Source organism: Ammodytes marinus, assembly GCF_949987685.1.
Source record: "Ammodytes marinus genome assembly, chromosome: 1".
Classification (NCBI taxonomy): domain Eukaryota; kingdom Metazoa; phylum Chordata; class Actinopteri; order Uranoscopiformes; family Ammodytidae; genus Ammodytes; species Ammodytes marinus.
In genome coordinates, this window is record NC_137230.1 from 24,638,583 (window position 1) to 24,660,821 (window position 22,239).

The following is a 22,239-nucleotide window of genomic DNA, read 5'->3' on the forward strand; positions in this document are numbered from 1 at the left end:
AACCGGAGAAAGCCCTCCTCTGCAAACTGTTGCCACAAAGAAGAACAATATTGACTTAAATATGAGTCTCCTGTAGAATTGGGATGTGCCTTAATTGAAAATGAGGGGTCAAGCCCCAATCCATAAAGATCAGTCCGAGATCATTATTACTCTCCCACCATACTTTACAGTTGGCTAAATTAATTCCAAATTCAGACTTTGTGTTCTCCTGGCATCGGCTAAACCAAGATTCATCCATTACACTGCCAGACAGTAAGGCGCGATTCAGCAGTCAAACACAGCACGTTTCCACTGCTCCAGGGTCCAATGGCGGTGTGTTTTATGCCACTCAATCTAACGACTGGCACTAGTAGTCACAATATCAAACTTAGGCTCGAGTGTTTGCTGCTCAGTCACGGACAAACCATGTCATGAAGCTCCTAAAAAATGACCCTACCCAAGGAAGTCTTGAACCTGGTAATGAGTATTGACACAGGACCCTTCTTTGACCTTTTGTTGCCTGTTGCTTTCATTTCATGCTACTTTATAATTTCAATCCTCTTCTTTTCAGAGAAAAATATTGTATTTATTGAGCCTATCGTCTAGCTTTGTACTCAACGCACATACCCACTGCAGGTAAGGTGCAGCCCCAAATGTATTAGTATAGATCTTTATAAAGAACAGATTTATTGTTTTATATATTTTTTTCATTGTAAACTGTTCTATTGAACCATCATCTTCCCAACAGACAAGGGCAAACTCCTTGTATGTCTAAACTTACTTGGCAATGAACCTAATTGTTAGCCTGGAAATCCAGACACGCGCAGCAAATTTAATTTGCCAGCGCCTAGTGGCAGGTCTGGGAATGCCAGGCTACCTAATTGTGATAATGATACTGAAAATCAGTCTTTAAACTTGAAAGAATCGTGATAATACTTCAATTTCATTGACATTTGGAAAGCAGATCTTTTAATTGCAATTGATATATTTTTACTGCAGTATCCCTAGTATCCTTGACTAGCTTTTAGTCAAGGATCTAAAAACATCCGTAATTGTAATAAAATAATCATTTCACATACTTTTCGCAAAACAGACTTCTTTTGAATGTAGGATGCCATTTTATTGCACAATTAAATAATAACAGTGTACAGAGTGCTACATATGTAATAATTATTTACCATTTACTGTGCCGTGAATAAAAGATGAAACATACTTTCACGTTAGTTTTTGAAAAAATTATATACCACACTCTTGATATTGGTCATCAGTCCACTTCGTTCACAGTTTTCTCCATTAACAACTATAGCAAAATTAATATGTCAATTGACATATCCAAACTTAGTATTAAAAAGGTGTAACCGTAAGTCAATTATCATTCCAACAATTTGCTGTAAAAATGAACTACTATCTTTTAAGTTCTAATAAGGTCCAATTTACCTGCATTATAGAGTCCCAAATGTATTACTCTCAACTTAATTGCCCATCTAATAAAGGTTTTTCAAAAAGGTACCATTTAGGCCGGCTATTTCAGACCCTTTGAGATGTGAACCCTGAGAGAACAAAAGTGTGAGACCAGAATAGCACATGACTGGAAACCCAGAATTTCACACAATAATAATAGCTGAAAAGAAAAAATACAGTTTAAAAACACAATAGAGAGAAAAAGTGAATTAAAAAATAAAAAACTGCAATGACTTCGACTATGTCATTCCTTCAAAAAACCATTAGATAGGGGGCGCCCTTAGCTCAGTTGGTAGGGCATACCCCCCATGGGCCTCGGCCAGCAGTGGACCCGGGTTCGATCCCAGCCCGCGGTCGATCTCTGCATGTCACTCCCCTCTCTGCCCCATTTCAACTCCGTCTCTACACTATCAAAGCATAAAAAATGCAAAAAAAATATCTTAAAAAAAAAAAAAACATTAGATAGGTTCCTATTGTTTGGGTGTTGTTTTAGTTTAAGCAGATGGTCTTTGCTGTGTTTTACAAAGAGCCAATTAACACGTTATCAACAGTACAGACAGAAAAACAGTCAATCACCGCTACAGTATGTGGAGCAGGGACTGTGATGGTGGAGCACCTCTGTGTGTTCTAAAGCAGCATTACAGGTGAGGAGCCTCTTTTCCAAAGTGAAGATGTGGAGAAAAGTTGAAGGCGAAGTTGTATATTGAATTCTTTGATTCGACACACGAAAAAATCAGGAATGAAGATAAAAAGTAAAGGGGATTATTCCTTTTTGGTAGGGAATGTAAACCGATATGTATTGAACTCCGGAAGCTTTCATCAACCAGAAAGTTTGGCGAAGGTTTTGTGTTACCCCTTAACTTTATTAAAATGCAAACTACAGTCCTAAGAACAAGAACATGTTACGCAATAAATACGCTTATCAGCACATCTCTCAAAATGTCCCTTTAAGATTTCAAGGTTAAGCCCCTTCATTTTTAGAAGCAACATTGGACCCTTGCCAAGAGCATACCGGGTCAAATCACATTTAAGGCTTTTTGGACTATTCACATCATACGGACTACAAGGGTCCGCAGTGATATTCAGGCTGGATTGAATCATTCAAGCTAAAAGCTGATTTTGTTGCTAAGCTCCCCAAGCTGAGTGAAAGTCAGTACCAATGCTCTTTACACTAATATCAATAAATAAAAAGAAATATCTTCAAGCTCAAAATAAGAGACGATTACTTATGTGTGCAAAGGCTTTCCACGACCCCACATCCAGTGCACCGTGCAAGATCAGACCATGTTGGTTTGGGTGTTGGGGCTGCAGCTCTGCAGGTCCTGTACCTGGTCAAGAACCCAGTTGATGTTTGGTCTCTCTTGGGGATTTGACACCATTATGGAACTCAGCAGCATCTGCAGGGCCTCCGAGTAACTGGGCAAGACAGAAACAAACACCAAATTAGAAAGCAAGAGGCCTATATACTAACCTAAATAACACAAATGTGGATCATAACAGCAAACACATTATTAATGTGAATTTGGTTTATTTTGATCAAAATTCAAACAACAGGATGTGAGGTTTCCAAGACAGAGTACAGACACAACAAAAAACAGCCGCTGGTATACAATATTTTCTTAGGGTGTATTCACACATGCCGTGTTTAGTTCGGTTGAAACGAACTCAGATGCACTTCTGCCTTCGGTGCGCATCTTTCAGGCAGGTGTGAATACAGCAATCGCACTCGGGTGTGGACCAAACAAACGCTCCGAGACCCAGCTGAAGAGGTAGTCTCGATGCGTTTCCAAACGCACTCTGCTGCAGTTCGTTTGTGGTGTGAATTTGTTCGGACTCGATCCGACCCAAATGCAGGAGGCACTGTGCCTTTTCTTTCTTTTCTTTTTTAATAAATAGCCGTCAGCTTCACATTATGGGAAAGTGTTGTTGTCACCATTATTAGGAATATTAGTTGTGGTTTGACCGGGAGCCCAGAACAATATAAATGCTGAATGTGTTCAGCGATCAGATGAAGGAGAGGGGAGCGTCTCTCGCACAGTGCCAACAGGTTCACGCTGCGCAAGAAGTGTGTGTTTTTATTTTGCTTCCCATGTACGGGACCGTCAATACTATCCCCGTGTCAGTTTGGAGCTGAACTGCGCCGACCCAGCTGATACACAGCTTAATCAGCTGAGTGTCAGCTTGAGCCTATTCTTCTCGCGTGACGCGCATCCAGCACCAAAAATACAGTAAAAATGTTGTTTCACATCGTAGGCTACAAGCCACATAACGTGGCATTGACATAAGGCTACACATTATGACCATATGAAACAACAATAATTTGATGTTTTTCCTCTTTATTTATAGGTTAGATGTAGGCCCTTTTATTATTTTTAGCCCCATATTATATCAATGATATATATTTCGCAGTTTAAACTTCGTGCTTCCTGTTTCTCTCCACCCCAGAATGTCTGTCCAATGAATGAATGACCTCAGATCACGTGTGGTTTTGCTTCGTAATGCTGGTTCACTTGCAAAAGGGGCAATATGAAAGTGGACCACACCAAACAAAAAAAATCAAAACTCTATTTGGTCTGGACCAAAGCAAGTGCACTAGCGGACTTTCCCAGTGTGAATACACCCTTAGAATCAGTTACTCTGGAACTTTTAGATGTTTTACCTTCTCCTGAAATTCTAAAATAAATCAATGGAGGGGGTTATTCCTAACACTACACAGTGCAGTAACAAAAACAGATACACCAACAGGAAACCTTAAAGTTACACAGTGACATAATACCACAGTGAGTAGACTGACCTGCAAGACTGTGGGATGGTGACTGGATTCTGGACAGCCAGGGCAACACTGTCCCCCTTCTGAAACACCATGTCGTACGGCCCCTCCAACATCATCATGCAGTACAGCACACAGCCAAGTGACTGGTTGAGTAAGGGAATATATCGAAGGATGAAAAACAGAAGTAGTCAGTGAAGAATTTGAGCGGATGGTTTGAAAGAATTAAGAGATGTCACATAAGAAAAACAACAGGCAACAACATACAAAAACCAAAGGGCATGAAGAAAACAAGGCTTTACCCAGATATCAGTGCGCTCGTCTATTATGCAGTGGCTCTCAACATTAAAAAGCTCAGGAGCCCTGTAGGAAATGGTGCACCGCTGGGCAGCCCAGTCCTGTATGGTCATGGCTTCTCTGGTTCCTTTAACCTGTAATAAACTCGGTTTTATTAAAATCATCTCAGGATGTGAAGTATAATATTTTGACTATGTGATCCATAGGCTTTAAATATGTTACCCTGCCCTCTGAAGGTTGAAATCTGTACCTTTTTTAAAACAATGTCCCCTAATCTCATGACATTAAATGTTCAAGGACTTTGATGAGTTGCCACTAAACGTTACATTGCCGTTTTTGATAGTAAGACATCATCCAATGCTGCAGAGAATTCCTCTAAGCTTGCTCACATCTTATTTTAAGACCCCTCGTCTGTATTTAACATAGATTGTCACAAAGTCGGTGTATCTCAAATGTCATATGTTTAACAATGTTCAAAATTATTATTTTAAGTTAGGTGGCTCTGCACTTGTTCAGGCTGTGAGTAGGTGTCTGACATGAGGCTTCTGTTAAACTAATCTTGGCTTCGGTGATGATCATTGTATACTGTATGCTTTGATACTAGGGCCGGACCGATATATCGACTATCGATTATAGCACATCTCCGAAAAATCGGCAATAAATGTCAGATTTTTTTATTTTTATTTTTTTAAACAATCATGTTGAGTGAGATGCATTGCTGCCCCTGAAGTAGCCTACATGCATAGCATTAAAGTTATAGCCTATTAACAGCAGCAGCAGGTGTGTTGTAATACATTGGATTAATTCACACTTGACAGTTCCCCCTGACACCAATAGCAGAGTCATTGGTCATCTTTTGACTGTTAATAGTAATTGATAGAATTTATATAGTGCTTTATTGGAGGTCATTCAAAGACACTTAACATCACACATATAGAAAATCATACTCATAGAAAAAGGAAACAAAATACAGACAAATTAAAGATAAGGTTTGGAATGGAGTCAGGTGTAATTATGATTTCTTAAAGAGGTGAGTTTTGAATTGACTTTTGAATGAGTTGCTGGTGTTTGGAGGGAGGGTGTTCCAGAGGGTTGGGTGCAGTTACATAAAATGCTTAATGTCTGAGTTTAAAAATGTGTCATGTCACTTTAGACATATTTGTAACACTTTATTTTTTTTAGATAATGCATATTTCAATAAATAAAAAGTTCCTGTACACCTATCGACAGTAACAAGTATTTATATACAGTATATATTTAAGGGTTCAAAAAAGTAAATTTTTTCAATATATATTTTGGGGATTTAAAAAAAAAATGTTGGCCGATTTAATCGTTATCGTAATTTTTCTCTGAAAATAATCGGCATCGGCACTCCATCCATATCGGTCGGGCCCTATTTGATACTATTGGTCAAAAACCCTGTGCCCTTACCGCAATCCTGGCCCGGTTCATAGAGCCCAGGTCCATCAAAACCGGCCTGTCATCCTCATCCAGAAGCACATTCGTGGGCTTCAGGTCTCTGTCAAATTGAAAAAATTGTCTGGCAAATTGTAGTATCTCGTTGATTGAGCTAACATAACAATTTCTTAATATTTTGGATTTTTCTGTTAAAGTTGACACATTCATTATGCTAATTTTCATGTTGTATTTCATATCAGAGTCATGAGAAAAATAATAAATAAATAATATAAAAAAGGCTCTTGGACTACATACAGACTCCAGACAGAGGCTTGAGTAGCACTGCACGCTAGCACAATAGTCCTTACACTGGTACTATGCATGTAAATGTGTTCTTTATTTCTTGTATATGTGAAGACAGTTTACCTGTGTGCATAGCCTTTTTCATGAATGACCTTGAGTCCAGAACAGATTCCACGCATGATTTGCAAAATCTGTTTTTCAGGCATTAAGCTCCCCTTGCTTCTTAGCTTCTCCAGAACAGACCACAGACTGCCTTTCTGTTCACACAAACACAACACACACAGAATAAGATACTTTCCCTCAAAGTGATTCTGATCATACTCAGTGCTGCACCAACTTACGCTAATATAAGGCAGAAGTAACCAGGCTTCACTCTTGCCTCCACGATCAACAAAGGTGTGTGCAACCAGGCTCAAGATGTTGGGGTGATTAAATATCTCGTGCATCTCCATCTCTGTCTGAGCCTCCTGACGGCCTTCACGGTCATGGCACAGGATCCTCTTCAGGGCGTAGAAACGCCCATCCTTTGCTCCCTCTACTAGATCAACATAACTGAATCCACTGAAGAAAGAACATGGATAGATATTAGAGTTTGGAGAAATCATATCATATGAGTCCTAATTGGACTGGTATTCTAGATTTTTGTTTTTATGTCGACAAATAAACACCAACATGAACAATGCATTAGTCCATCTCTCAAATACTTTCCCAATTTGCTTCATCGGGATTTAGCTCCTCAGACAATAATTTTATGATCAATTCATTATTGACTTTGGTATTTTAATGGGAATTAATTTAAAAAAACGTTTATTCCTAAAAGTTGGTGTTTCAAAGTGTCAACGTGTTATCTTACCCTTCGTCTAGTTTCTGGATAAAGTAATATTTTTTGTTTTCGATGGTGAGGGTGGCACGGGAGCATATACACAGGGTCTGCCCCATCCTTACTGCTACATTGTTTAACAGCAATCTTTTGAGGTCCTTCGGAGAAAGAGGATACATTAAAGTTAGTTTAAAGAGACAGGCACATACATATAGGCAGTGATGCAATGTTACTCACAAGCTAAAAACAGTTATTACTGAGAGCAAACTGCATAGTAGACAAACATATGTTAAGACAGCTAACACACCAACAACACTTTACGTCGGCATAGCAATGTCTAGGCTACAACAGCCGAACAGCGATATTAACGTCGACTTTTATCGTAAATTCAAAACCAATAATTTATTTGTCCTGGCAGAGTGAGCAGCTAACACGACATACGGAGGCTCAACTTGGTGGCGTTATGTTTGTATTCTTACCAGCTTTCTTTCTGTTGACCAAGTTAGCTTTCTGCCAAAGGGAACCTTCTTCTCTCTTCTTCTACGTGTTTGGTTTGTTAGGCGGTTGACAACCGTATGAGGTGAAGTGCCGCCACCTTGTGCTTCGATGAGTTTTAAAATCCCACCCTTTAATCCGGTTTTTCGGGTTTTTCTGATTAAAGGCTCATTTATGATCCCATTCCGTGCGTAAATAGAGACGTACGTTTTCAACGTTAAACAAACATAATTCAACTGTCTCATACACATGACAGTTTAGTTGTTGTTGTTGTTGTTGTTGTTGTAGTGTTGGTGGTTTTATAGCCTATATAGCCTAGTCTATTATAAATGATTGATTTGCAGCCTTCCTGAAAAGTCCTTGCTTAGCCTTTTTGTACCATATTTGTTACAATCCAGTAGGTAGCCTATATACGATAGATAGATAGATAGATAGATAGATAGATAGATAGATAGATAGATAGATAGATAGATAGATAGATAGATAGATAGATAGATAGATAGATAGATAGATAGATAGATAGATAGATAGATAGATAGATAGATAGATAGGCTAGATCTGTGTGATCTCTCTTTTTAATTACTTTGTGATGTGCCTTAAATAGGCTTTATTTAATTGATGTTCCTACCTGCATTTAGGCTATGTGTTAAGCACATTGAATTGCCAGGTCACGTGTAGGCCTAGCCTACAAAATGTGCTTTAGGCTAAATGAAGTTGTTATTGCAATTTTTTATTATTTAAAATTGTACCGAACCCCTTACTAATGAGACATTTAAATCCATTGGCATAGGCTACATCTCTCTGTGACATAATGTATAGGGCTGGATAATCTACCTGTTTGAATTTAGTGTCTTGCAAACTGGGACTTTCGATATCTGTTTGTAGGCTACTTCGTCATTGATCATAACAAAAATTTGCTTGTGTTGGCCTTTGATTTTCCGGAGCGATTTTGACGGAGCGATTTTATTTCGACTCTTCTTCATTGCACGAAGCTGTTTGTTTTTCTCACAGTGCCCGAAGGAGACTAGCGTTGAGTTTGAGAATAGAAATGATGGCGGATTACAAGCGAAAAAGAAGGGGGTTCAACGATGATGGAGGTGATATTTGTGCTGTTTTAACGTCAAAAAAATGTTTGAGAAATAAGGAGTATTTATTGTTAGCTTGTTTTGCTTCTGATCCATTAAAATGGCCCCAAACCAATTTTAGACAGAGCTAATGCTAGCTAGGCCTATATCATTGGCTAGCTAATGCTAAATACCAGCATTTTATTAACATTTAATGCTTACCTATGGAGACGAGTTGCTTGTAGCTACTTGACTAAAGTTACTTCAAACTTTGGCAAGGTGTTACAGCAAATGCTTGAATGCGTCGTCGTGTAAGCTTGCTAACCTGGCGTTAGCCTAGCAGCTAATGTGTAGGTAGCTATACTGAGCTAGTAAGCGCAACATTGAGAGTAATATGGTGTGCAACTGCTTTTAGCGTTACTTTTATCCCGTCTCAGACTACAGATCCTTATAAAGTCTGTAAAGGCAGAATCAGTCAATCTAAAAGTAGGGCCTTAATTGCTATTAATAAGTCCTAAACATAGGTCCTAAATCAATATTTCAAGTATTAAAAAAGCAAGATATAGGATTGATGAAATACAATAATCTTTTGTGTGACGTTGCACAAAAATTAGAGGATACAATTTTTATTTACAAATGCTTCTGGCATTGACATCACGCAGATCAGCATGGCATGATCCGATATGGTCACGTTGGGACATTTAAGTGGGGATTTTGGATATATGGAATAAAGTAATGCAGAAACTACATTACTACAACACCATGGTTTAAGTTAACTCAAAAGTAGGCTACTGTAGGGTTCAACCTCCTGCACCTGGAATGTTAGATTTAAGGCTTTTTCAGACTATTTTAATTGACACTCGAAATGTAATTTAAGAACATTAAAGAAAATGTTGGTATGGCATGCATATTTCAGAGGTGTCATTTTAATAACAGTAAACCAAATGATAGATTGAATCATGAATTACATTTGTTTGTTTTCATTCGATGGCTAGAAATGTACCGTTAGCCACAGAGGTGATGAAGGTGATAGCTTTTTATTATTCTCCAGTTCCCAGGAAACAGTTGTTCACCTTGGTGAGTTGTCTTGCCTCAAGCAGGGCCGCAGGAGGAGGAAGGCAGAGTGAAAACTAAGCCTGTCTCTTGTAGCACTGTGGGAGGAGAAGGGGCCGCTGTCAAACGCACGTCCCAGCATCTCACGTCCGAAGACGACGATGAGGCCTCTGCGGATCCACCAGCGCCCCCCAAAGTCTCCAAGATAGGCTTTAGCATGGGCAGTCAGATGGGGAAGAAGTCCAACCCCATATCTATAAAACTTGGAGCAACAGTAAGTGTTGAGCAATGGAATGCTAACTGCTTGCAGACTTTGTGTAAATAACTTGCATCATAGACTGTGACACACACATACAGTTGCACCACAGGGTGAACGTGGTTTGACGTGTCAATTATGAAATTATCATAACACACTGGAGGCCCAAAAAACAGGACACATGGCCAAAATCCCTCATTGTGAGTAGCGTTGAAAGCAATTAGATATTTGTGAGTTGATTGATAAAACTTTGTAATTTCTTAAGTACAAGTGCCAAACATTTGCTAGTTTAACTTATCTAATGTGTAGGATTTGCCACTTTCCTTTTTCATTTTATGAAGAGAGTGAAGAAGAATAAGTGTGACTGTGACGGTGCCAGGTTATGTTGATTTATTGTGTGTCCCTAAATCTCTTTTTACCCAACCTATTTTAGAAACCCAAAGAGCCTGTACCATCACTTCCCGCCAAAAAATCCGGGGCAGCGTCTGTTTTTGATGAAGATGATGTAAGTGCACACATAAAACACAGAGTAATAATGTTATAGTTGTACAAATCCATAAACGAGTGATGTGCAGAGTCTGACTTTGCTTTTGCCATTCAGAGTGAACCCGAGGAGATGCCTGCAGAGGCAAAGATGAGGATGAAGAACATTGGCAGGTATACACGCATTTACATGATGTACTATAATTTTTTTTCATCAGCTTCGACTCATAATCCAAACGTGCAGCTTTTTGATTGAGTAATTCAAATTATGAACTCCTCATCTAACATGTTTTAAGTTTGAGGTGACTAAACTGCTACCTTTCCAGGGAGACACCAACATCTGCGGGACCAAATTCCTTCAACAAGGGCAAGCAGGGCTTCTCTGATCATCAAAAACTTTGGGAGAGGAAGATAAAGTCCCAGGCAGACAAATTGTAAATGACTACCACAGTTTTTTTCACTATTGGATGATTTGTTGTATAGTTTAATCCATGTCTGGAGTATCTACGAAGGCTCAAATGATTCCTCACTGTAGCCTCAGTTTTGACAACTTTGTGGATATTTGCATTTGAATAATGTTTTAAGCCTTCTACGATGCTCTGTGACTGAACTCACGTTTACGTTTCTAACCACTACCAGCTGATGCTAGCTGAGAGGAGAGTGTAAAACCCTCTGTGATGAGAGTTGCAGTGTTAGAGCCCTCATGCCCCCTTTGTGACATGCTTGTTCCTATCTGAAGCTGGTGAGGTTTGGTCCTGAGCAAGCTCTTAGTGTTGCTTGTCTAATGTTTGTGTAAAAATGTACAAAGAAGTGTGATAATGCTTTATTTTTAAATCCACAAATGTGTGTTTGAATTTATTTTAACACGCATGTATGTGGAGCATAGACTAGATGCAAAGATCGATTTGTTTTTTATTTAGTTTCAACATCAATGTACAACCCTCTGTTTTGGCCAGCTGTGTTGTTTGACCTTTATGTTTGTTTGTTTTTTTCCCAGTGTTTTTGGTTCTGCTTACTCTGTGTTTCTGTGTGCTTCACATCTTGCAAACTTACTGTAGAAATGTAGCTGTGTTCATTTTCACATTCACTCTGGAAGGACTGACGATTTGCCTTTGGTTGACAACTGTGTGAAGTCCAGAATCCTATAGGATAGGATGCCAGGGCGCTGGTGACAGTCATATTAAATTCCCAGGTGGTTAAAATTAGGCACATTTACAAACTTTCAATACAGCCCTAATACTTTTAGTTCAGAAGAGTGTTTTACCCCAGTGACTTTGTGGAAAATCCCAATGCATCTATTTGTTGAATTACTATTGTGCAGACTTCCCCCAAATGAATTCCTATAATGTACTGCTTCAACCTGTTTTATCAAACAGAACTCTCTTGAAAACATATGTACAAGCCAGTCATAATTAAAAGGTTGGATATATACTCTGACAATGTACATGATTAACCTCACAACATAAGTGAGTTGTACTTAAACTGATATACCACCATATAAAAATAAATTCTATAACTTTGGTTGTTAAAATCTTTAATTGTTTTGTTAATTTTCTTTCTCAATGTGCTTTGACAAATCCTTTATCTGTGCATTAAACGCTTTGAGTTGTAGAAATGATGATATTAGATCGATTTTATTTTTGGTAGATGGAAATTTAAGATCAGACTGGAGTCTGACCGTTGGAAACAAAGGCTGACTCACTTTTTCCCATACATTTGCACATTATATATTATGAGAATGGCACCCCCCACCCCCATAGAAATATCCTTAACACATTTGTTCATCCAAGTCTAACAGTTTCACTAAAGAACTTAAAAAATATATATTTAAAAGTTGCACTAAGATATAATAATAATTAATAATTGATAGGTTTTATATAGCGCTTTATTGCCTAGGCACTCAAAGACGCTTTACAGGGTTCCTGGTTCAATTCGTTCACACACAGTCATACCGGTGGTGGTAAACTACGAGAGTAGCCACAGCTGCCCTGGGGCAGACTGACGGAAGCGTGGCTGCCATTCAGTGCCAACGGCCCCTCCGACCACCACCTCAAACATACACATTCACACAAGGCAAGGTGGGTGAAGTATCTTGCCCAAGGACACAACAACCATGACACAGGTGGCCGGGCGGGGATCGAACCGCCAACCCGCTTAACCACCTGAGCCACAGTCGCCCATATACTGCATATACAGTATGCAGCATAACAACCAGCTTCACTGTCTGTGATGGGGCATGGCCTTCCTCAAGGACTTCCAGAAGTTTCTGGTGGCTCTGGCAGCTTTGCCTCCGGTCCAATTCAGACTGGGAAGCACCTTCAAGGACCTCTGGACCAGTGTGGGCAGTGGGGGGTCCTGATGGATTAGGGATGATGAGACTCTACTGGTCCATATTAGCAGGAGTTTGAGTGAAGAGTTTTGCAGCAAAGCCTAAAGATATAGACCAAGTAGCAAGTTATTAACCAATTGTGTTTTTCTCACCTAACTATAATAATTTAAAATGTTTCATCAAAGACAACTTTATAACCTCTCGACGGAAATAGGGAGTTTTACAGATTTAGAGTGTACCAGTTATTTGCTTGTGGCTTATGTCACATTTATTTTCCTACTTGCCACAAATCGTGTTTAAATGTATGTTAGCAAAGCTGTACGAAAGGAAACCAATGAGGTTACTTGGAAATGGCACTCTTGTTTTATGTTGTATGGAATAGAGAAACCAAGAAGACAATAGTTTCTTGCAATAAGAACAAGGACTTTATTATCATACTTTAAACAGTAAACAGCCGGATAATAGAAGAATACTCATAATTGTTAAGTTGTAGTGTTTAGAAAGGTGTTGGAAGTAATAGCAGTTTGGTCAAAGCACTACCCAAACTGTTTTAGATTAATCTTACAACCAGATTGTTCCTAAATCACTCATCATTCTCAGTCTACACCTATCCTGTTATAACAAAATAGGTGTCTGTTAAAAAAAGTAAACTTCCAGATTGCTGGATCTTGTTCCCTTATACCTATATGTATGTGGGCTACTAGAACACTATTATTTCAAATAATTAAAATGTAACATGGGAATAATGACTCAGTATGTTGGGGTGAGAAATCTAGACTCTAGAGCACCACTGTAATGTGTAGGTTATAGGCTAAACCCATAAACTAAATATATCATTTGTGACTTAACAAAGGAGGCCTGCATTTTATGCCTCCTACTTGGGTCCTGGTTGCATTAACGTTATTGTTGTTATGTAATGCTGGGAAGCAATGAAAAAATGTGATATAATAATGTTCCATCATACTTACATACGTCGTTTGCTGATATTGACTGTCAAACAGGTATACATTCTGTTTTGAATTTTGAAGTGTCTTTTAAAACTCTTACATCTGACTTGAGCAGAAATGTCAGGCATGTTGGTCTACTAATTTGTGTACTTTTACTAAACATTGTTTGTTGCATTTTTTCAACATCCTGTGCAAACACTAAGTAAAGTAAAGTAGGCCAACAGTGTTCTGCTTAGGCCATGTTCACATCATATGGGAAGGATGGTAGAGACCGGAAGGACTCCCATGTTAATGACTTGGACGGTCACGCCTTTGAGACGATTGTATGATTACGGAGTAGGTCGGAATTAGATACTGTGCACTGACAATATAATACCATATATTTTACATTTGGGCTTAAAGCAGAAGTAAGCAATATATTTTTGTTTATACAATGTAAATAACATTACAAAATACAGTGTAACATTGCTCTTATTCATACAGCAAACATGTATACAGTGTGCACAGTCCATAATACATTTCCCTCAGTCACTCCACTCTGCAGTAAGCGGTGGAGAAACTTTTCTTGTATCCCACAACCCTTTATCCAATTAGGAGAGAGAGCTCCACAAAGAGGCGGGTCTCACTGCCCTTGAATGCACTAAGAGCTGAACGTTTACCCGGCTCCAATAGCGGAGCAGGTAGAAATCCTTCCAACCCCAATGTTTGTTTTATTGTACTAAATGACGGTATCTGGCAATGTGGTGACTTAAAGACAAGGGAGAGGACTGCTAACTGCAGTCACTGAAGTTTGCTAAAATGATCCAACCTCTTATTTCTGCTTTAATTACATTGAACATTGGTATTTGGGGCATGTGAGGCATCCTTATTTGATTGTTTTTTGACACATAGTATTATTAAGCACGATATGCTACTTGTTATATCATAATATTCGTTATTATGACATCTCCGATATGACATGAACACGGCATTAGTTTTCCGTGCTCTGGGAAATGTAGTCCTATACCTGAACTCCTGATTCCAGTACAAACACAGCATTGCTGTTGGACAGGTAGTCAGCTGACAGGAAACAGATCAGCATTCTGCTTCTCTGTATTGCGAGAACCACATCGTTTGTGTATGCTGCAATACAAAAGAGAAACCATCAGAAACATTTAATGTCAACACACACACAGACACATACACAGTTGATCCTCTCACCCCCTCCAGGAAGTATGTCTCTCTCCAGCAGACAGACGCGATACCCCCACAGATCCTCTAACACTTGGGGTAGCAAAAGTTCCAGTGGTCTCATGGAGTCTTTACCCTCCTGGCCCATGCTGGATAAACATGCTGCCAATAAAAGTAATCGTTTATTTACTTTATCAGTGAAGGCACACCCAAAAATGTAATCCAGATGCAGATATCACAACACTGAAGACGTTGGCCTACCTTCCTCATCAGGGTCAGGCCTTGATTGGGAGGAAAGGGTCAAAACTCCCTCCACCTCTGATGAAGGGCTCCACACATGTGAGACAAACACGTCAAACTCTTTCTCATCTGGTCGGTGGTGGTGGATGTGAAAGACATTAAAAACATAAGAATTCACATAGTTATATCTCTTTGAACAAGTGAGAAGATCATATAGTTATAAACGTTGATACCTTTTTGTTTTGTTATTGCCACATAAGTGCAGCGCGACCTGCATTTGTGAAGCACTATGCTTTTTCTTGGAAACACATCAAATCTTCATCTTGTGGCAGAGCTTTATACAAGTTCACATCCTGTGAATAGGAGCTGTTGCGGTGAAGGTGGTTGTTGCATGCAGGCCAAGTTTGCCTTTGGGTTTCTACTCTATATCGTGTGTGCCTGTTTGTTTGTGTATGTCTGCATTCTTACCTCCATCTTGTATTCCATATTGGAAGTGAGATCTGTAGATGAGCTTTAATTCCAACCGTTTCTCGTGCAAAACGATTCCCAGCCCAGTTACCAGCAGAAAAGACGCAATGGGATACCCAACCAGACTCTGCCATTTTACTGAAACCAAGTCCAAAACACTCTCAGTGGCTTTAAAGCAACAAACAAGAAGGGATGTAAACACAAATTGTACCTATAATCACATTAGTTGGCATGGCAAACTTTACAAATAGTTGCTTGGGTACACATCCAACATATTGTTAGCAACATTAACATCTATTTAGAGTTGTGTTTATGTCCACCTGATGACTTTGAATCATTTAATGTTTAAGCTTTATTGTAGCAATGTAATGTAACAATGTTATGACACAATATAGAGAAACAATAGTACCTTTAATTTTTTTCTTGAGCCTGATAGTAACACTGTTGTTTCCGACTGTATTCTTTGCGATGCAGGTATATGTGCTGTTCAAGTGTTGAGCCGTCACCTCTTTTATGATGGTTCCTTGTGTGACGGTGGACTCACTAAAAGTCACTCCCTTTGACCTGAAACAGGAATAGAATTTCAGCTCCCTCGCATCAAAATGAAGACTTGTCATGCAAGCTAAATGGTTTTCTAACTAAGTGAACAGATTGTATTGCAAATGACAGACAGTTCTCACAACTCAAAACACATCTGTTTAAAACTGCCTATTCCATTTGATGTCCATTGCTCTGCTTACTTCTGTTGTTTTTATTTTTGCTTTTATATTATATTGCTTACTACTGCTTTGTAAACGTTTTAAATGTCTGTACGGTGTCCTTGTGTGCAGAGAAAGGTGCCTTTAAATAAAATGTTTTATTATTATTATTATTATTATTATTATTATTATTATTATTATTATTATTATCAGTTGCTGTCTGGCAAAGAAAGCAACATTGACTGAGGGACTGCAGTGACTTACGGTGAATTCTCCATGTGAAGTAGAGTACTAGTCTCCACGTTGCCACCATAATGCATGTACCACTGCACCACTAGCGTAGTCTTCATCTCAAAAGGAAAGATTACCTCACATGTCAGAGTGTGAGACTTACCTATATGATAACAAAAAACATTGCAATTATTGAATCAACCTTAATGTCCTGACAAAAGTGATACACTTAAATCAATGTCTTACATTCAATCCAGTTTGTAAGAAGTATGGATGAGGGCATCGAGAGATTCAAAAGGTTTATTTGTCACTTTCACAATCACAACATCTACAGCAGCAGTCATTGGCAATTCAATTCTTAATCCGGTGTTTATCAGGGATTCAGACATGCAATCCAAACCACATATACTATATACTGTATACATATATATATATATATAGTTATTAACTGTCGTTGTCAGATTATGTGATATTTTAATACACTTACCAAGCTCCACTTCCTCAAACGTGTTGTTAATGGGATAGATAATCCTGGGAGGGTAACTTGGTGTTTTATGAGCTGTTTGGAAGTGGGAAATAAAGTCAAACAGGTCTGTATTATAATCTGTGGTCTACTGTGAATCTGAAAGCCATACAGTTTTTAAAAAATGACACACGTCCACAACCACACGTAAGAAAAAGCACTGCATAACGATTAGTCAAGACGCACAACTTCAAATGAAAAAATAAATCAAATTGCTTCATGCCTTGAGCAAGTTACATATGGAAGGTTTAAAATGCCAAAATGATGTAAATTAAATACTTATTATATAATATATAGATTATACATAGTATATAATTGCGTAAAAGAAATACATAAAATAAAATAGCAGAAAAAAGCTTGAAACATTTTACTTACGTTTAATTAGGGTAATACTATCAAATTAATTAACTAATGAAAGTATAATCTCAATATTTATCTTGCACATGAGATCAATGTTTGCAGTAACCACAATTTACTACCAGTCGGGAGGAAATCTGGTGGTTTCTGTTCGAAAATGATATTAAAGAGACAACGAGGAACTTTTAAATACTTATGAAACAATCCCATTTTGATAGATAACTCTCACTGGTGTTCTTTAAGCCATGGCTAAAATCAGCATGCTATCATGCCCAATCGACCAATTAACACAGTACTTGACCCTTGATCGGTGATGTTTCATGAGAACACATACTTACGAGATAGTATGAATGAAGTATAACTAGTATAATTATAACATTTGTGACATGTAAAGTCTGCAGATCTCTAAAGTCACAGAGGGATTTAATCTGGCATCTGTGGATATTTGTACAGAAGTGTATAGTTGGTTGAGCTGTTTCAGTGTGGAACACTGACCAGTGACCGACTGACTTTCAGACAGAGTCACACCATTTCTACTAATGGATGATGGTGCGAACACAATCCTATTTTCTTTCCGTAACACTGTTAAGTGGCTATATTAAAGGTGTGAAAAAAAACTTTTGCTGTGTGCTTAAATACATAACAGCAAACCACAGATAGACCAGGCACAGTGTGATGTTATTTTTGTAGGCCTATATCAGGACACTAAGGGTGTATTCACACATGCTGTGTTTAGTTCGGTTGAAACAAACTCAGGTGCACTTCCGCCTTCGGTGCGCATCTTTCAGGCAGGTGTGAATACAGCAATCGCACTCGGAGGCGGACCAAACAAGCGCTCCGAGACCCGGCTGAAGAGGTAGTCTCGGTGCGTTTCCAAACGCACTCTGCTGCAGTTCGTTTGTGGTGTGAATTTGTCCGGACTCGATCCGACCCAAATGCAGGAAGCACTGTGCCTTTTTTTTTTAATAAATTGCCGTCAGCTTCACATTATGGGAAAGTGTTGTTGTTGCCATTGTTAGGACGATAAGTTGTGGTTTGACCGGGAGCCCAGAACAATATATTACATTTGATCGAGAGGACGTGTAAAAATGCTGAATGTGTTCAGCGATCAGATGAAGGAGAGGGGAGCATCTCCAGCACAGTGCCAACAGGTTCACGCTGCGCAAGAAGTGTGTGTTTTTATTTTGCTTCCCATGTACGGGACCGTCAATATTATCCCCTTGTCAGTTTGGAGCTGAACTGCGCAGAACTGATACACAGCTTAATCGGCATGAGCCTATTCTTCTCGCGAGCCGCATGTCCAGCAGCAAAAATATAGTAAAAATGATGTTTCTCATCGTAGACTACTAGCCATATAACGTGGCATTGTCATAGGGCTTCATATAACCATATGAAACAACAATAATTTTATTTATAGGCTAGATGTAGGCCTGATATTATTTTTAACCCCATATTATATGATATATTTCGCAGTTTTTACTTCGTTCTTCCTGCTTCTCTCCACCCCAGAATGTCTGTCCAATGAATGCATGACCTCAGATCACATGTGGTTTTGCTTCGTAATGCTGGTCCACTTACAAAAGGGGTAATATGAAAGTGGACCACACCAAACAAAATAAATCTAAACTCTATTTGGGCTGGACCAAAGCAAGTGAACTAGTGGACTTTCCCTGTGTGAATACACCCTAAGTGGTATATTATGGCATACTTTTCTCTGAACACACACCCAAACACACACATACATATACAGCACTTACGTACAACTGTTACATTAACAGCCCTCCTGAAGGTCCATTTGACTCCTAGCTCAATTATGTGTCTGTCACAGAAATATACACCAGTATCCTCTTTCCAGACTTGGCAGAGCTGTAACAGCCCATTCTTCTCACAGGAGGCTCTGCGCTGGTCAGAAACCGCTTTATTACCCTTTAAGAAAGCACACTTTTAGTTGTTATTTATATGTTTCTATTTTGAAGTGAAGTGGATAAACATGTCCATCTGTGTAGGCCTGTTTCACCTTGTACCAGATGACACCTGTGTTGTTACTACAGTTGAGACCTGGACAGTGGAGCTTTTCACCTACACCCACGAGCAGGGTTGCACTGCTTTCCTCAGGATGGAAGCATCTCAGACTGTTTTTACCCACCACCTGTAGATGGAAGAACAAGTTGCTGCCACTGGACAGCAGAGACCTGTACACTTAATTGAAGTTCATTCTATTATCTAAGCTGTAATTATTTGTGAATAATTTTTAGTTTGTTGAATAAAAGTATTTCAGGGTTGGTTGGGAATACTAAAAGCATAACATTTAAGGCTTAAGAACTTTGTGTAAGTGAACATATGAGCAGCTGCCCATGGAGTAGAATCTATGTATATTTACAACAAAGAGAGGATAGACCCCTTACTGCATTCAACACAATTGAGATGTGGATCATCCTGTATACAGTGATAACTGGATGGAAATGTTGCTTTCATTATTTGAACATACCATTGACTGGAGTCAAGGTATTCCCAATTTTTTTATGTGGTATATCCCTTAAACAAATTCTGCATTATTTCTTCCAATGCAATATCACAAAGCAAACCAACTTAATTAGAATATTTTGTATATGTTCAATCTGAAGCATCAATCAGAGCAGAGGGATAAAAAACATTGATTACCTTGTGAGGCTTGTGTACTTTCCAGAAAGTGTTGCTTCAGCGAGGAACCCCGTCCCACATTGGAGGGATCGGCCATCATTTGCTTCTCTGCCTTCTCCAATCCTGGACCACTCCAAGTTCACAGATTTAAAGCACGGCATCATGAAGAATTCTCCCTCCACAGCTCTGTAGTGCTGATGTTCAGTATTCTGCTGGAATCCTACAGTAGAGAATCATATTTCTGTGTTATTGTATTCAGGCACTCTATAAGGTTTAGGGACACCATTGATTATTACATGTTTTTTTTCAAACACACAAAAAAGCACAGTGTACAATTTATTATTAATTTAGATACCCAATCTTTTGCTTTGATGGTCTCCCACACAGCATCCTTCCAGGAAAATGGGAAGCATGAATGAAACGAGAACATATCCAGTTTGCATCCTGTGTTTCTAAATCACCGCATGTCGATGTCAGCCATGATGCTGACAAGGTCCATCTTCCTTACCCCTTTAGAATTTCTTTGTTATGTTTACTCACTGTATCACCATATGCAGAGTTCTTGGTATTTGGCGTTAACGCTTAGGAGCAACGCGTTTTAAGGACTTATAGATGTGGTGTTAGTTTCCTGTTTGGTTGTGTTTCACAACCATTTCACTTGAACCTGCTCTAATATCGTGTTCCTGTCAGTTGTTAGCCACATCCTGAACTGCAGAAGATTATCTCTTAGTCGTGTTGTGTCATATTTTAATGTGTTGTGAAATATCCGTAACAAAATTTCATAATTTGAAGCATTAATAGATATACTAAGTAGTACAAGTTGACCGCATTAAAGGAAACACAATTAGTAGACAATATGTTGCCTTTAAGAACTACAGACATTTAGGTTAGGAAAATGTGTTTCCTTTTTGACCTAATAAAATTCCAGTGCATATATTAAAACGAGACACAAACAGTTTTCTAAAAGTAAATGTAATAACCAAAAGAAAAGAATAGACTACAAGCTTGCTGTTTGCAAGTTGCATGTTCCATTCCTGTGGCACACATGTACTTTCATTCTGCTTTCTCCTCTGCTGTGTTTGCCATTTCCTACTATGTAACGGAGTACAAAAGTGGGCTTGAACATGCTAAACTTTTACAAAGTTCTATTAACCAATTATTCCTAAACTTGGTTGTTGTTGTTGTTGTTGTTGTTGTTGTTGTTGTTGTTGTTGTAGTTGTTTGTGAACACCTTTCCCCAAACAGTGATGGTCCAATCATAGCTAATCAACTGTAACTTGGCATGACAGACCCCTAAAAATGACCCCTTTTGATTCATGCCACTTTTTCAACCAACTCATATCACTGCCTTCCAATGGGGAGCTATGAGAGCTACCTACAACTCTTCCACCAATCGTCATTTCAATTAGTAAACATTTTGTCTACTCCTGTGTGAAATCAAGGAGAAATATTGTTTTCAAAAAAACAGCTGTTAACCTCTGCTTCCATGTTTATGCTAAGTTAGGCTCCTGACTCCAGGGTTAGGGGTAAGGGTTTCTCTTCTAATGGCTTAGTTTAAAATTACAGTCTGTGATTGGTCCATTTCCACTCATTTCCAGCCAGATTGTCAACGTTGATCCATTTGAACCTGAACTTGATTCTATACCTGTATGCTGTACTTGCCCCACTCCTGCTTGTCTATGGATTCTTGATTTACTTTGTTTGGACTTTCTACAATGACCTGTTTAAGTATTCTACACGTTGTCTACATTTGGGTCCTTTCCATGCTGCCTCATTTTCACCGGGCTGACAACTTTGCTTCTAGTGACTTGGCAAGCTGGACAGTTAGCATACAGTCGGCTTACAAGAGCACTTTTGCAGTACACTAGCATTCTAGAGCTTAAATTTATATCGGCAAGGCATAATCGTTCATGTGGTTGTGGAAAGACTTCCTCCTCCCATATTATCCGCTCCTCCCGTTGACCTATTATAAGAGGCTCCTCCCAGTGTTACACCAGTCTAATGGTTTTGCCCGAACTTTCCGGAAGTACTGAGATGTGGTTTATATGAATTATTTCTCTGATTTAAAATATTGATGGAAACATTTGTGATGTTTTAGTAGGCATACACGTTTGACAATATACAGTATGTAGCCTAACATTGGTTGTGTCATTTTGTGAAGTTTAAATGCAAAATCAATATTGGACCTTAAAAGATGCTGTAAAGCTTTAGTCTGGACTAATGGTCAGTGAGTGTTATTATAAGAATGAATGCAGAA

The 22,239-nt window shown here is 38.8% G+C and overlaps 3 protein-coding genes across 4 annotated transcripts; 1 reads left to right on the forward strand and 2 right to left on the reverse strand.

The window, feature by feature from the left end:
• Positions 1 to 1,083: 1,083 nt before the first annotated feature.
• stk16 (serine/threonine kinase 16) lies at positions 1,084 to 7,556 on the reverse strand. The gene is made up of 8 exons (XM_080033729.1): positions 7,508 to 7,556; positions 7,062 to 7,186; positions 6,550 to 6,769; positions 6,332 to 6,465; positions 5,939 to 6,026; positions 4,513 to 4,641; positions 4,235 to 4,356; positions 1,084 to 2,856 (listed from the first exon to the last, which is right to left on the reverse strand). The coding sequence occupies exons 2-8, from the start codon at positions 7,145 to 7,147 to the stop codon at positions 2,718 to 2,720; spliced, it is 918 nt and encodes a 305-aa protein (XP_079889855.1). The 5' UTR covers positions 7,148 to 7,186; positions 7,508 to 7,556; the 3' UTR covers positions 1,084 to 2,717.
• A 952-nt stretch (positions 7,557 to 8,508) lies between these two features.
• pcnp (PEST proteolytic signal containing nuclear protein) lies at positions 8,509 to 11,911 on the forward strand. Of its 2 annotated transcripts, none has more exons than XM_080025327.1 (5): positions 8,509 to 8,620; positions 9,685 to 9,914; positions 10,330 to 10,401; positions 10,498 to 10,553; positions 10,706 to 11,911. In XM_080025327.1, exons 1-5 carry the CDS (start codon positions 8,572 to 8,574, stop codon positions 10,815 to 10,817), a joined length of 519 nt encoding a protein of 172 aa, XP_079881453.1. In that variant the 5' UTR covers positions 8,509 to 8,571; the 3' UTR covers positions 10,818 to 11,911. The 2 variants fall into 2 exon arrangements, with proteins under 2 accessions (XP_079881453.1, XP_079881454.1); XM_080025328.1 differs by having other exon boundaries at positions 8,539 to 8,620; positions 9,688 to 9,914.
• A 215-nt stretch (positions 11,912 to 12,126) lies between these two features.
• Positions 12,127 to 20,586, reverse strand: LOC307271450 (interleukin-18 receptor accessory protein-like). Its single transcript, XM_080053914.1, has 12 exons — positions 20,338 to 20,586; positions 20,004 to 20,202; positions 19,360 to 19,519; positions 19,100 to 19,268; positions 16,950 to 17,021; positions 16,496 to 16,625; positions 15,943 to 16,097; positions 15,534 to 15,671; positions 15,087 to 15,194; positions 14,856 to 14,987; positions 14,662 to 14,777; positions 12,127 to 12,809 (listed from the first exon to the last, which is right to left on the reverse strand). The coding sequence occupies exons 1-12, from the start codon at positions 20,423 to 20,425 to the stop codon at positions 12,597 to 12,599; spliced, it is 1,680 nt and encodes a 559-aa protein (XP_079910040.1). The 5' UTR covers positions 20,426 to 20,586; the 3' UTR covers positions 12,127 to 12,596.
• Positions 20,587 to 22,239: the final 1,653 nt, after the last annotated feature.

What these genes read in the sequence shown, in the direction of transcription:
- stk16 (XM_080033729.1), bottom strand. Translation starts at nt 7,147, where the DNA reads ATGGGGCAGACCCTGTGTATATGCTCCCGTGCCACCCTCACCATCGAA. An exon ending in TGAACCGGGCCAGGATTGCG is followed by an intron (nt 4,642 to 5,938) that starts GTAAGGGCACAG and finishes AGTTTATTACAG; the next exon opens with GTTAAAGGAACCAGAGAAGC. An exon ending in ACGAGCGCACTGATATCTGG is followed by an intron (nt 4,357 to 4,512) that starts GTAAAGCCTTGT and finishes TTACTCAACCAG; the next exon opens with TCACTTGGCTGTGTGCTGTA.
- pcnp (XM_080025327.1), top strand. Translation starts at nt 8,572, where the DNA reads ATGATGGCGGATTACAAGCGAAAAAGAAGGGGGTTCAACGATGATGGA. An exon ending in CTATAAAACTTGGAGCAACA is followed by an intron (nt 9,915 to 10,329) that starts GTAAGTGTTGAG and finishes AACCTATTTTAG; the next exon opens with AAACCCAAAGAGCCTGTACC. An exon ending in AGGATGAAGAACATTGGCAG is followed by an intron (nt 10,554 to 10,705) that starts GTATACACGCAT and finishes CTACCTTTCCAG; the next exon opens with GGAGACACCAACATCTGCGG.
- LOC307271450 (XM_080053914.1), bottom strand. Translation starts at nt 20,425, where the DNA reads ATGCAAACTGGATATGTTCTCGTTTCATTCATGCTTCCCATTTTCCTG. An exon ending in CAGGTGTCATCTGGTACAAG is followed by an intron (nt 19,269 to 19,359) that starts GTGAAACAGGCC and finishes GCTTTCTTAAAG; the next exon opens with GGTAATAAAGCGGTTTCTGA. An exon ending in GTTTGAGGAAGTGGAGCTTG is followed by an intron (nt 16,626 to 16,949) that starts GTAAGTGTATTA and finishes GTTATCATATAG; the next exon opens with GTAAGTCTCACACTCTGACA.